The 14873-nt window shown below is 48.9% G+C and overlaps 1 protein-coding gene across 2 annotated transcripts in view; it reads right to left on the bottom strand.

Moving 5' to 3' along the window:
• The window catches only part of HSPA12B (heat shock protein family A (Hsp70) member 12B), a 42657-nt gene extending 30223 nt beyond the window's left edge, over positions 1-12434 (bottom strand). The window contains exons 1-2 of one of the 2 annotated variants that reach the window (XM_036753136.1): positions 12267-12434; positions 6286-6347 (exon numbers count right to left, since the gene is read on the bottom strand). In XM_036753136.1, the coding sequence (XP_036609031.1) occupies positions 6286-6328 (43 nt within the window). In that variant the 5' untranslated portion in view covers positions 6329-6347; positions 12267-12434. Of the gene's footprint in view, positions 1-6285; positions 6348-7045; positions 7177-12266 lie in introns of those variants that run through there. The other variant, XM_036753135.1, reaches the window with a different exon arrangement.
• Positions 12435-14873: the final 2439 nt, after the last annotated feature.

Genomic DNA, 14873 nt, shown 5'->3' with positions numbered 1-14873 from the left:
TCTCACACTCACAGAATCACAGCAATTAAGAGTTGGAAGGGACCCCAGTGGACATCCAATCCTATCCATGCCTGAAAAACAGTGCCCTCCTCTCCATACCTGCCAAGCTGCTCCATCAAGGGGAGCTCCCTGCTCTCTGGGCAGGCCCGCTTCACTTTTGGACAGCTCCACTTGTTAAGGCATTTCCCCTCAATGTGCTGCCATTGCCCATCGCTCCTAGCTCACCCCTTTGGTAGAAATCGCCCTTTGGGAGTCCTTGGCTGGCCCCTGCTCATCCCTCTTTTCTTCTAGACCTGAGGTTCCGAACCCTCTTTGTGTCATGGATCTCCCTGGCAGCTGGATGAAGTCCATGGACCCCTTTCCCCAGGAATGTTTTTAAGTACACCAAACACATAGGATTATGAAGATCTATGGAAATGAAGAGGTATTTTCCCCCTCTTAGTTCATGGACCCTCTGAAAACTATCCACAGACAAATGAAGAATCCCTACTCTAGTGCCTGGAATACAATTAGTGCTTCATAAGGGCTGATGGATTGCTTGGTTTCTTTCTTACGGGGTTCCAGTGGCACCCTACCTGCTTTTTTTCTTTTTTAAGGAGACTGAGTCTTCGTAACTCTGCTAGACTGGAAGTGTGGTAACCACTCGTGGGCCTGGTCCTCCTACTGACCAGCTTCCTTCCCAGCTCACTCCTCCTCAGGTGGCTCTGCACTCCTGAGGGCTCGTCAGACTGGTGCCAGACTTAGAGAAGACGCCCGATGGAACTCTAGCTCAGAACTCCTGAGCTCCAGCAATCCACCAACCTCAGCCTCCGCGGTAGCAGGGGACTGGATCACAGGGGTGTGGGCTACTCCACTGGACTCCTTGTTTTCAATTCAATTCAGTTCCATCAGGCATCTGCTATATGCCCTGTACTAGATGTTGAAGCTGAAAAAATATCTAATTAACTCCAGTCACTAACCTGATAGAATTTATAGTCTAGTGGTATCCTAGGAAGTAGCAAGAGACGCAGGAAGGGAGAGTTTTGCCTGATCTGGATTCACGTCCTGGCTTGATCCTGGCTGTGTGACCTTGGGTAAGTCACCTAGACTGTCTGTGTCCCCAGATAACTCCCTTAAGACTGTAATTTGCAGCACAGAGGCCAATCTGCAGTGACTTTCTCACTGGGAGCTCCCTCCATCACAAACACAAACAAAAAACCCCACAAAGGTCTGATTATAGAGTCCAGTTCTCTCATTTTGCAGATGTGGAAACCAAGGCAGAGATTAAGTGACTTGCCCTGGGTCACACAGCTAGTGAGTATCTGATGAGGGTTTCAAACCCAGATTTTCCGGGCTTGAGGTCCAGAGTTCTAGTAGGTGGTACAGGTAGAGCACCAGGCCTAGAGTCAGGAAGCCCTGGGTTCAAATTTGGCCTTAGCACTTGTTAGCTTGGCCAAGTCACTTAACTTTTTAAAAAATTATTTTATTTTAGTTTTTGCTTTTCTTTTTGCTTTTTGGCAGGGCAGTTTGGGTTAAGTGACTTGCCCAAGGTCACACAGCTAGTACATGTGTCAAGTGTCTGAGGCCTGATTTGAACTCAGGTTCTCCTGACTCCAGGGCCGGTGCTCTATTCACTGCACCACCTAACTGCCCCCTAAGTCACTCGACTTTTGTTTGCCTTAGTTTCCTCAACTGTAAAACGGGATACTGATAGCGACACGTACCTCCCATCCTCTGTGGTGAGGCTCAGATGAGATAGTATTTATAAGGCACCGTAGGTATGTAAATTCTTGTTTCCTTCCTTCCAATCCACTGCACGAGTTCTCCTCTTAGTCTTGATAAAAAAGAAGAACCCGCCCACCCAGGGATCAAAGATTCAGAGGTAGGAGGCAGTTAGAGATTCCCTTCTTTTATAGACAAGCCAACCAGAGAGGCTAAGAAGCAGTCGGGATTTGAACCCTGGTCCTCTGTGGTCTGACTCTGAATTCATTTTTCTGCCCAGTGCCACCAGTGCCATGCTGTCAATTTGAGTGGTTTGTGTGTATGGGGGTTGAGATTCCAACACAGATGATTCCCTCCCTTCCCCACCCCAATCCCCTCTAACCTCTAACCTTGGGTCTCTGATGCTACCAGGGAGGGCATTAGACAAAGGCCCAGTTCAGGTCTCTTTAGGATCCTGTGGAGGGAGGGCCTTCCTCGTCAAGGGAGGCCCCAGGAAGGCAGTGAAATTTGAGTGGGCCTTTAAAGCCCGTCGGTGGAGATGGTGAAGGGCTGAGACAAAGACATGGGGGCATGTTTGGGGGATATCAAACAGCCTGGCTTGGCTGGACTGGAAACAAGGTGATAGCAAACTGGGAGGCCTTGAATGCTGGGCAATGAGAAAGCCTGCCAGGGAGCTAGTGAAGACTCTTGAGCAGAGGAGTGGTGAGAGCAGATGGCTTCTGCTGCCACCAGCTGCTTCTCTACTCGGGTTTCTTCCTCCTTCTTTGACGGGGTGAGGAGCCAGGGAAGGGTGGGCATGGAGAGGGAGGAGGAAGACACAAGAAATCCGGAGTCAGGAGACGCACAGAATGATAGCGTGGGACCAAGACCTTTGAGCTTCAGAACTGGCTACCCCACTAACTCCCTGTGTGGGCTCTGGCAAATCCCTCTCCCTGTCAGAGACTCAGTTTCCCCAGCTGTAGAAGGAGTGAGCTGGGCTAATTCAGGGGTGCGGTAGAGCCCCTGGGCAGTCTGGTGAGGCCTACAGAGGCTTTCTCCTATAAATGTTTTTAAATGTATAACATAAAAACAAGGAATTAAACTAATTATGCTTAAATACAGTTATCAAAACACACACACAGAGTTTACAGACCTCAGATTAAGAAACTCTGTCCTAAATGATTTCTAAAGTTTCTTCCAAATCGAACATTCTGAGAGTCTATGACAGAGAGGGGGATGGGCAAGTAGCTGTTAGGAGGGGAGGTGCTGAGTCTGGGGGAGAGGAAGGAAGGAAGAAAGAAAGGACCGAGGGAAAGATGCAGAAACAAACAGTAAGACAGGAGAGGGGGAGAGGGGGAGGAGGGGATGGAGTGGGGAGTTTCAGATCAGGGGAATGACTGGTTTAATGGACTGGGAGCCTTTCCCCCTCTCCCTCCCCCCCACACCCACCCACATGGTTCCAATTAGGTCCTGAATTAATCATCCCACCCAGCCATGGGGGACAGACTGGCCCCAGCTGGCAGCCTGGAGGAAGGAGATGGAGGAGGGGGAGGGGAACGCAGTTGGAGTCTTAGTTTGGTGGGCTCAATATTCCCCTAGTTTCTTCTCATCTCCCCATAAGTCACCAGGTGTTGAATGAGGGAGTCCAGGTAGGGCACCCCACAAAGTACGAGAGCTTGTGTCTTTTGCCCCTCCCCCTCTCCTCTCCCTGAGGAGCTTCTCTGAGCCTCCTCCCCCATATCGTTAGCACTTTCTCTTTTCAAATAACCTTGTATTTACTTCAGAATCAGAATCACAGGGACCCCAGCGGCCATCTAAGTACAATGAAACACCAAAGGAATCCTCTCTAACATACTGACAGGTGGTCATCCAGTCTCTGCTGGAAGACCCCCTCCCCCACAGTCCCCTCATTCCACTTTGGGACCACTGTGTTGTGGGGAAGTCTTAGTTGTTCTCATATCTGTGCCCATGTTTATCCTGCTCCCATCCCCTGTCCCTCAGTAGAATGGAATCTCCTGAAGGTAAGAAGAGCTTCATAGTACCCAGCGCATAACGGAGCCTTAGCATATCGATGAATTCACAAATATATTGAGGGGTCAAGGGCTGGATGGATTTATTCCTTGTGGAGGGCTGGCTACCAAAATCTCAGTTCTGGTATTAAGAGATGTATGACCTTGGTCATCACCTTTGAAATGAAGGGCAGGGGCACTAGATGGCCTCCAGGGCGCTTACAGATCTAAATTTATGACACAATGTCATTGTTCCCCTCCTCCCCAAAAGGAGTCGGGGTTCAATGCTGAAATCAAAGGGAAGGAGGGTAAATGGCAGGATTTCAAGCAACTATATTGAAGGTCGGCAGATCAGGAGGGTAGAGCGGGGAAATCTCTGGGCTGCAGAGAGAACACTGAACTTGGTGTCAGAAGACCCAGATTATGACGCCAGCAGCAACACTCACTAACGGGGTGACCCTGGCCCAGTCACTGGACCTCCGCTATTTCCTCATCTGTAAAATCATATTGGCCATATTTGCTATGCTGAGTTGTTTCAGTCATGTCTAACTCTTGGTGACCCCACCGGGGTTTTCTTGGAGTGGTTTGTCATTTCCTTCTGCAGTTCATTTTACAGATGAAGAAACTGAGGCAAGCAGGGTTAAGTGACTTGCCCAGGGTCATGCAGCTAGTAAGTGTGTCAGGCCGGATTTGAACTTGGGAAGAGGAGTTTTCCTGCCTCCAGGCCCAGAGCTCTGTGCACTGTGCCGTATTACCTACTTCACATTGTCATTATGAGAAAACTGCTTTGCAAAACTTCAAGTTACACAAATGTCCCATAGGTGGGTGGGCAGCTACCATCATCTCATCTTTGGAGAGTGTCCTTTCCTCTGTGCTCCTCAGTGGCTTTGGAGGTGGCCAGGTGATGAATACAGCAGGGACGAGGGGCATCAGGGACCCTCACACTGCAGTGTGGGGGCAGACTGAGGGGCCTTGGGAGGCTCTGCTCAGCCCCTTCCTTCCTGCTCCATCATGGGGCTGCCTGGCCTCACCTTCCTGGAGGAGAATGACTACCCTTTGAGTCATCAGGTGGGGAGTGGGAGGGGATCTCTGGAAAGCCCCTAAGAAAATGGACATGGATTGTTTGGGAAAGTCCTGGGGGATGCTGAGGTCTTGGGCACATAGACGGACTCAGGACTCCGAGGGGCCTTAGAGGTCACCTAATTCAACCTTCCCATTTTACAGAAGAAGAAGCTGAGGCCCAGAGGGAAGTGACTTGGCCAGGGACTTGCCAGGAACAGGACTAAGAGGAAGGACTAGGATTGGAACCCAGGTTCTCTGACCATATATTTTCTTTGTACCATCCATCATCTCAATGTTGTGTGTGGTGTGTGTGTGTGTGTGTGTGTGTGTGTGTGTGTGCATGTGTGTGTACATGTGTGTGTGGGTGTGTGTGTTGGAGGTGGTATCCGTAACTGCCAAGGAGGCACGATTGAGAAGAATACTGGAATCAGCCAGAATACCTGGGTTCAAATCCCACGTGTAGACGTGTACTGGCTGTATAACACCAACCAAGTCCCTTCACATCATTTTTTCCTGGTCTGTAAAATGTGGGGCATAGACTTCTCCCCCTCTAAGGTCCCTGGAGAGGCAGGGACTAGCCAAGTGGGTCAGACGCCGAAGATGGCAGGGATGTAAAGGGGTGAAGGAGGAATGGGTTTGGTTACTGCCCTAGAGCTGGGGCTGAGCAGGGCTGGGCCGGAGGCTGGAGAGGCCCCGAGTGCAGAGGGGGAGGGGGAAGAAGGGCAGGAAGGAAGGGCCGGCCGGGTCTTTGTGCGAGGACTTCCTGGGGAGGGCGCCCCACCCCAGCTGATGGGGACAGAAGAGGAGGGCTGGAGGCACACACACACACACACACACACACACACACACACACACACACACTGCACATACAGCACGGTACCTACCAAATGGTTGGTGCTTAATAAATGTTTAATACATACTCCCTCTGCTTCCTGGTGGCCCTCTGGATACCACCTCCATACATACACATTCACACACCACATACGTGCTCATGCACACCCGTAATTGTGTACACAAACTCATGAACACACTTGTTCACTTTCTCACACCCACACCTGACATCCACTTGTCTACACATTCAAAACCATTTGTACGGACATTCCAACAGCATGCATTACATCCTCCTCCCCCCCCCCCCCGTCCCCCCCCCCCCCCCCCCCCCCGTCCCCCACCAACAAACCACACTTGGGCGCACACATTTAACATCTATGGCCAACCTCACAACTGGCTGCTCCTCTGGGCATTTGGCAGAATTTTTTGTATACATTTGGCATTTAATAAATGTTTCTTGGATTGAATTGTTTTATACTTTTGTGTTTGTGCGTGGGCCTATGTGTGTGTGTGAGAGTGTGTGTATCTGTGCACTGGAGCACTTGGTGTTTGGTTAGTGCTTGGTACAGTTTCAGTGTAGGCTTGGGGGGAAGAGAGGAGGAGGAAGAAGAAGGAGCTGAGAGGAAATCATTTAATGTGGGGGAAGAAGGGAGGGAGGGAGGGCAGAGTTGCAGGGGAAAACGATGGGGGAGTTGGGTCTTACTTATCTGCAGATTGTGCATCCGAGACTCTGGCACGGCCAGCATCTTGGCATCCCCTGGAAGGCTGTGGATAAGAAAGAGGAGGATGTTAGGTCAGGCACCTTGACCAATCACCTAATTACCACCTGGCACCTTTCTTAGGGCCTTCTTTCCAGCTCTCAATCATCATTCAATGCTCTGACCTTTAAAAACACAGATGACACCCTCCACCTCCGCCCAGTAGGAACTGGGCTCTGTCTGCACTGCATTTCCAGCATATCCAGGAAGGGGCTCCATTCAGCCACTCCACTCTCTCAATTATCTGGCTTTCTCCATGGGTTGGGAGCTCACCTACAGGCATATAGACCCTCATACACACACCCTAAGCACAGACACATAAACATACACATATGGCAGCATAAAGCCATGCCAAGACACACACATGGAATCATAGTGTCCCCACTGTAGTCTTGCCCAGCCTCTACCTGACCTCCAGTGGGAGGAACCCCACCTTCTGTGGAGGCTGACCCTTTCACTGCTAGAGAGTTCTGCTGGTTAGGAAGGCATTCCTTGTCAAGGCTAGATGTTCTTTTCAATTTTCACACATGACTCTAGTCCTGCCCTGAAGGACAAGGTAATCTCTCTTTGGGGGAGAGGGACAGAGGGGAAGGTTGAGCTGTGGGAGGCCTTGGTGGGGAGGAATCCTGCAGGCTCTGGCTGTGGATTTCAAGTGACAAATTTGGAGCTTTGGCTTCTTGCCGCCCTGGAATGAGGTGATTTCACCTGGAGCTCAGCTGGCGAAGAAAGGAACAATCCCCAGAATCAGGCCCAGTGGATCGGCTGGGTCCAGGAGAGCCTAGCCGCTTTGTTGGCGTTGAGTCCTGCCAAGCTGGAGAGGCGGCTGAGCTGGATTGTCTCAGGTTGCCCAGTGGTGTGTTCTCCCTGGTAGAAGTATGGAAGGAGAGTAGGGGGCTGGGCATCAAGGTGAAGAGGAGAAAATGCCTTATTCCCTTGGGTGAGGACAGGCGAAGGAGCTCATGGCTGAGATTTGGCACACGTGCACAAACACACACACAGATCATACCACATCAGTGTGCATTTAGGCCATCCACTTAAAATAAAATTTCTTTTAAAGGAAAACCAAAATATAAGTAAGTATACGCTGAAAAATAACATGGATCCGAGGCATCACTCAGACTTTATTCAGGTCAGAAACGGGAGAAGGTAGTCTACGTCCCATATTTCTGTATGGAAAAATTGATAGATAAATGAGAAAAATTTCCAGGGCTGAGTCCAGAAGTAGGAAGCATAGGGGCTGGGCATCAGTCCCTAGAGACCTGTTAGTTTCATGGGGAAGGTGAGGAGGTAATGGACACAGTTCTGTGGAGGACACGGTGACTAGGGCTTTGTCCCAGGGAGGAAAATTTAGAGGGAAACACCCCTTCGCCCCACCTCCACTCCCTGCAAACAAGGCGCAGACGCTGCTAGTTAGAAACGTGTGAATGAGGCCAAGGTCATGTGCTCCATGGCCACCTAAGCCAGCTAGATTTATACAGAGGATACATTGTTCTTCAGACACAGACTGACTCCGAAGCCTTATAGACAGATCCCTAACCTCTGTCCTAGCCTGAGCCTAAACATTGGACAGAGATTGACCTTTATCCCCTTTTAGTCCAACACCCTAATTCCTAAACTTGGCCAAAGCCTGACCCAAACTACCACCTGAGACTGACCCCTAACCCTTCCCATAGAATGCCCCTCACTTTGATGACAGACTGACCTTTCATCCCTGCCACAGGTTGACCCTTAACCTGTAGACTGACCCTTATCCTTTGCCATAGGTTGACCTATAACTCTGACCATAGACTGACCCTTAATCCCAGACCAACTCCTAACTAGATGTACTTACCCTGGAGAAGGGAGGGGGGAAGTCAGTAGGAATATAATAATGGTCATCAAGACCACTAGTTGAGAATGTTATAAAGGAGATTCCTTTTGAGTATGAGTTGGGCTAGATGGCTGCTGAGGTCCCTCTCAGCTTGACCCCATTCACACAGATTGACGGCTAAACTTGGCCCAAAAGGGAGCTGAGGCCTCATGGTTTCATTTCCCTAGGACTCAGTTTCCTCATCTATAGAGTGAGGTTGGACTTGGTGGATCTCTAAGGTTCTTTTCCAGCTCCAGAGCCATGATCCTACCAGCCTTTTCCTAAGTACTGGTCCTGAGAGGCCAGGGCAGGCAGCCCCGCCCCCTGCATATTTTGTTGAAGTCAAATAAAAGGCTTGGGTTAGACGACCTCTGAGGTCCTTTCTAGCTCTAGGACTGTGTGGCTTCACACGGCATTTTGTTTAATCTCTAATGCACACAACATTGTTTGTTAAGATATTTGTGTCTGTGCTCTGGGGGACAGAGCTTTACAGTGAGGCGTCCCTGGGTTTGAAATCTGCATCAGATACGGCCTGCCTGTCTGACTTTGGGAAAGTCACTTCACCTTTCTCAGCCTCAGTTTCTTATCTGTAAAAATGGAGATCATCATAGTACTTACCTCACAGTTATTGTGGGATCAAATGAATTAATGTCCATGAGGCATTTTTGGTCTATAAAATGTCAGCGATTGTCATCCTTCACCCAGTAGGATGTAACTTCCTCGAGGACACATAGTAGGTATTTAATAAATATTTACTAAATTAAATTGAATAGTTGTTACTAAAGTACCATGGCATAAGGGCTAGAAGGCAAGACTTGGTTGGGTCACCTTTTCAGCCTTGGCCACTCACAGCTTCTTGGACTATAAATTGTCTATAAATAGACTGTTTCCTCTCTTCATTGGTAGAAAGGTTTTCCTTACTGGGAGTTTATTATTCTAATGAAATCCCAGAGGCAGTCTAGATTATTCATCTATCCATCCAAAGACATATACACATATACATGAATCAGTCTCTCGTTCTCTCTGTCTCTCTCTTTTTCCTCTCTCTCTTTTTTCTCTCTTTCTCTGTCTGTCTCTGTCTCTCTGTCCCTCTGTCTCTGTCTGTTTCTCTCTGCAAAGATATATACAAGAATCTACCCCTAGCTCTCTGTGTCCGCTTCTGTCTCTATCATCTTTATTTAAATATCTGACCAGATTGGAAGATTTCATTCCCAGATGAGGACACCTCCTATACAATGCAGTGGGGGGACTTGAACCCAATTCTTGTTGACTCTGAGGCCAGCTCTCAATATTAATTAGGGTATGCTGCATACGCATATTGTACCTGTGTAACATAAAATAAAATAAAACTATATATGATAATATGTAATTATGTGTATGTATATATATACCCATCCATCCGCGTATATGTATAAACATATATACATACATACAATTATGTTATCTCCCTACAAGACCATAAGTTTCATAAAGGCATGTTATCTAATTTTCGTGTTGGACTCATATAATAGCAGCTAGCGTTTATTCGTACCTACATCTTTTCTTCAGCATCCCTGTACCAGGCCGTCTTCCCTACATGAAGTTTTTGGAAGGGATATTGGACCAGTGATGTCCTTATGCAGGGAACTTCCATGGAGAAAATTCCTCCACCAATACAGATCAGCAATTGGCCTGCCACTGGTTAGAGAGGCACTGAGAATGTAAATGCTCACTCGAGGGTCGTAGGTTTTACAGGCCTGTGTATTTGTGTTTACCTGCCCCTCAATTCTTTGCAGAACTTACGGGTGAACCACTGGAAGGCCATGGACAGGAGTCATACAGGATGAGCAGATTGTATGGGGATCCATTCAAGTATTGAGGTCACCAATTTGTCTAGGGCTTTATGAGTCCTGATATTTGCCCCATCAGACTGGAGGCTTCCGGAGGGCAGGACTCATTCTCTCCATTATATTGTCAGACAAGGCACTTCATCTCTGCCAAGAAAACCCCATATGGGGTCAGGAAGAGTTGGACAGGACTGAAAAAACTACTGAACAGCTCCATAGGAAAGGCCACAGTGATCTCAGCCCTTGAGGGAGGAGGAGGTCCAGGAGAGGAAGATGAAAAGGTGCTGAGATGTTTCAGAGCTGGGGAAGAGCTCAGGGGACGTGTTCTGAATCCCAAATCAAGTGTTTAGAGATACAACCCGGAGGTGGCATCATCACTAAAAAAATGCCTACAGTGTGTAAAAGTATTCTGATAAGCCATGCGGATGCAAAGACGCTGGAAAAGCAGAGTCTCCTTCTCAACTTGACATTCTCCAGGCTGGCTTCAGGAGGCCTGGGTTGGAGTCGCAGACTCCCAGGGGCCACCCAGGTCAACGCTAGCTCAAGCCTGCTTAGGACAAGGTACAATGCTGGGTGGATCACGGTCTTCGAAGAGCTCACCATTGGGGGCCTGGTACTAGGGACACCTGTGGACGGGCTGAGCCGGAGAAAATCGAGGCTGACCCAGACACACGGACTTGACCCGTACTGCCCCAAACTTGTCTACGTTTACTCTCAGGTTTACTATGACCCGGGATTATTTCTCCAATGGAATGTAAGCACTTTGAGGCCAGGGGCTGTTTCGTTCTGGCCTGGGTTCTCAGAACCTAGCACAATTCCAGGCTGGTATCTCATGGGCACTCAATAAATGCTTGTCAATCAGTTGCCATGTAGACATTCTGACTGACCCATATGTTTTCTCACGGGACTCTGACCGTCAATCATATAGACACTCAAACATCGACAGACATAAAAAATTCACTTAAAATCTCAGTATCATTCAACAGAAGTTCTAACCCCCACCTTCCTCTCATTCCGCTTCAACTGGGGAGCCTGTGTCTGTCCCCCAACGACTCCCGTGCACCAAAAAATGCTTGTATTTTTATTCAGGCTGTCCCCAAAGTCTTAGGGCACAATTGCTTAAAGCTGCACTAAGACTTTTGGGACGCCCTGTGCAATGGCCACTCGCCTTCCTCCACCAGATGGCTTGTCCAGACACAAGGAACACACTGACACAGACTGAAAACTAGAGATACATGCCCAGTGGAGATGCCCACTGACGGAAGCAGGGAGATAACTAGAGATAAACGTAACACAACAGGAGAAACACCACTGGCTCTGGAGTCACAAGAGCAGGGTTAGAATCTTGGCTTTACCTTCACTTATTTATTAAGCTCGTTGGGTCTCAGATTCTTCACCTGTTTTTTGCCTTTCTTTGTATCCCCATCATTTAGCGCAGGGCCTGACACAGTAGGCACTTTATAAATGCTTGTTGACTGACCTCTATAAAATCAGGGGGTTAAGCTAAATAACTTTCCGAGGTTCTGAGTATGGTCTAAATCAACAGTTTTACGATCTATGAACCAGAGATGTAAACACACATTTACTACAACTTCAGGAACTTACCTCCCTATACCCCATTTGCCTCCCTCTCCTTACATTCCACGGACCCAATCTACTTCTCTGGGGGGGTCCTTTGGAGGACCCCTTGGTTACCCTTCCCCCATGGCCTCAGCTCCTCCCAGAGGACCCCGTACTCCCTTCTGTTGGCCAATGTTAGCTTCCCATCCCATCCTGTCCTTTCCACCCTCCCCAAAGCACACCCTTCTGGGCTCTCCCACAGGCACAGAATTCCTCCCAATCCTGACCCCACACGGAGATTGCCTGGGCATCCTCCCTTAGCCCCACTCAGGAATCCCCCTCCCTCCCACATCAGACCTCCCAGCTTCCATAGAGAGGGAATGGATGGGAGCAGTGTGGGGAGGGCTGGAAGTCAGGAGAGTCTGAAATACCCTCCACCCCTAGCCTTGGGTCCTTACGATGGGGATCCCCAAGCATTCAAAAGCAGACTTTTTGACTTGGGGAAAATTGGGGCTTTAGAGCTCCATTTCTCAGGTCCTGTCAGGGGTTATGCACTCTGTGCCTGTGTGTGCCTGGTGTCCAGACCCTGAGCCAACACCTAAGTGCCCATATCCCAGCCTGTCCCCAATCTTCCACCCCCAAAGTCAGGTAGGAAAGCTTGCTCTCTTCCTCCAGTCAGGTACACACTCACCTCCCTTATTCTCTGGTCTCTGTTAAGCACTGGATCACCAAAGCTCCCTTGTTCCAGCTGTATCTGGATGCAGATGTTCCTCGGCCCAGCCAGCCTAAGTCTGGGAGCAGACCAGTCTTGGTTTTTATCACGGTATCGCTCAGTCCTCCTCCACGGTGGGTCCACACCTTCCCCCCTCTCCAGTGCCTTGGAGCAGGCAAGCAGGCGATCCCCAAAGTCCGGGGAATTTCTGGACTATTTCCTCCCACTCCTGTCCCCCACCCCTCCAGCCCCACACCCTGGCCCGGCCCCCTTCCCCTCCTGCTTGCCCGCCCTGAGCGAGAGAGAGAGTGAGTGCCTAGGTTCAGATTGCAATCCCAGACACAGATGTGGGAGGGGCGGGGTCTTCGGACTCCAAGTCTCCGCGGGGAGGGGTGGGCGGGGGAGAGCGAAGCCCAAATGCTCAGCCCAGAACCCCCTACCCCAAATTCATAGAGCAGCCCCTAGATTCTCTGGAGGAGAGGAATTCTATTCCTTGTCACCCGCTTCCCCAATTCTACTATTCTGCTTTGGGAGGGTGTGGAGGGGCCGGGTAACGTAGGCGGCTTGGGAAAGCTTGGTGCTGGCACTATGGTGATTTGGGACCACAGTCCACCTAGCCACACCTCCCACCCCACTGAGGTTACTAAGTGTGCTGGAGAGCCCCTGGATTTCTTGGGAAGCACAGATAGCTCAGTGGCACAGCTCAGGACCTGGAGTGAGGAAGGCCTGAGTTCAAATCAGACTCCAGAACTTACTGTGTGACCTTGGTCAAATCACCTAACCTTTCTGACCCTCATTTTCCCCAACTGTAGTGCCATAGACCTGTAGAGCCATGGAGCTGTTGTCACACACACACACACACACACACACACACGTATTATAATAATTTGGACTGGACTAGTCTCCTGGGGTGTGATTGGGACAGTAGAAGCTCCTATCACGTCCAAGGTTCCCACCCCATTGCCTTCCTGGTCAAGCCCCACCTGATTCTGGGGCCTTGCCCAGGAATGATGTCGAAGGCTTGGATGGACCAGCTGTGGATGAAGCCATAAGAATGTGAGCACCACCCCCTTGTTCTCTCCCTCTGGCCCATGATCCTGCTTCTGCTGGACTGGGGAGGAGGGTTCAAGGAAGGCTTACTCTCCGAGTCAGACCACTCCCTCATCCCCTGCTAAGGAGGGCCCCAACTCAGTGACCGTGAAGAGATCCTCCTTGAGGCATTCCCCCAAATCACTTCCCACTCACCTTAGCGAGAATATTTACTTAGTATCTATTGAAATGCTGTCCAGAGCCGGGAAAGATAGAGACAAAAATGATACCGTCCCTTCCCTCGCCTTCCATTCTGTGGTGAGGAAACAATATGGATCCAGGTAAGAAAATATCAAATTATACAGATTAATCAGCTGACGAGCATTAACCCAGTGCTGACACCGGGCTAGGCACTGGGGATTCAGAGATCAAACTACACAGCCCCTGACCTCAAGGAGCACGCATTCTATAATGCTCAAATGAGAAAATATTTGCAACATGTTCTACAAACCTTAAAGCAGTATATGAATGCTAGCTTTTCTAGCACAGTCTTTGGAGGCAGAGGAACTGGCTTCAAATCCTGCCTTGGAAGAGCATTACCTGTATGACCTTGAGCAAGTCTCTTAATCTCCATAGGTCTGTTTCCCATCTATGAAAGGAGGGGTTGGACTGTGTGGCCTCTAGGATGCCTTCCAGCTCCAGATCTTTGGCCTTATGGGAAGTGGTCATTTAACCTCTCTGCCTCAGTGTCATAGTCTGTAAAATGAGGAGGTCAGAGCAGATGTCTTCTGAGGTCCCTTCTTGTTCTAGATCTGAATGTAAAATATTTAAAAGTCTATGAATCAACTAGCATTCATTGAGCCCCAATTATGTGCCCAGCCTGGTGTTTTATAAAACAAACAAAGCAACGTGAGACGAATGGGTGGTAATAATTGGGGGAGTCTGGAAAAATTCCTTCTTTTCTTAAACAAGTATCTATATTTTAAAATAAGTATATATAATCTTAAAAACAAGTATATATTTTTAAAAAGTATATTCTGAACAAGTATATATTTTTAAATGCAAGTATAAATATTTTAAAACAAGTATATATTTTTAAAAGTATACTTTTAAAAACAAATATATAGATTTTTAAAAACAAGTATATCTATATACATACATATAGCCATACGTATGTTTAAACAAGTAGAAAAATTCCTTCTAGGAGGTGGCCCTGGAGCATTGCTGAAATCCTTCCTCATCCCAAGTTTTCCTGATCCTGGGCCCCTCCAGTGTCTCTGGGTTTGGGTGGAGGAGGCTGGCCTGAGGTTTGGCCTCAGCTGCCTGCCTCTGACTCCTTAGGCTTGGTGTCTGAGGCTTGGGGCAGTCAGCTCTTGTTTCACTCTTGGAGGCTTTCTGAGGCTTGTTGCTCCAATCTTGGCTCTCCCAGCCTTCAGAACCTAGAGCCACCTTCTAGCTGGGCTTGCTGGTAGACCTCACCTTCGTTGTTCTGCTGCGCTGGGTGTCCCTGTCCTTATCAGACTAGGAGCTCCCTGGGAGGGGGAGTCACATCTCCTC

The sequence above is a fragment of the Trichosurus vulpecula genome, chromosome 3 (genome assembly GCF_011100635.1).
Source record: "Trichosurus vulpecula isolate mTriVul1 chromosome 3, mTriVul1.pri, whole genome shotgun sequence".
NCBI classification, from domain to species: Eukaryota; Metazoa; Chordata; class Mammalia; order Diprotodontia; family Phalangeridae; genus Trichosurus; species Trichosurus vulpecula.
The sequence above is the reverse complement of the archived record's forward strand: the minus strand, read 5'-3'. Positions and strand labels throughout refer to the sequence as shown.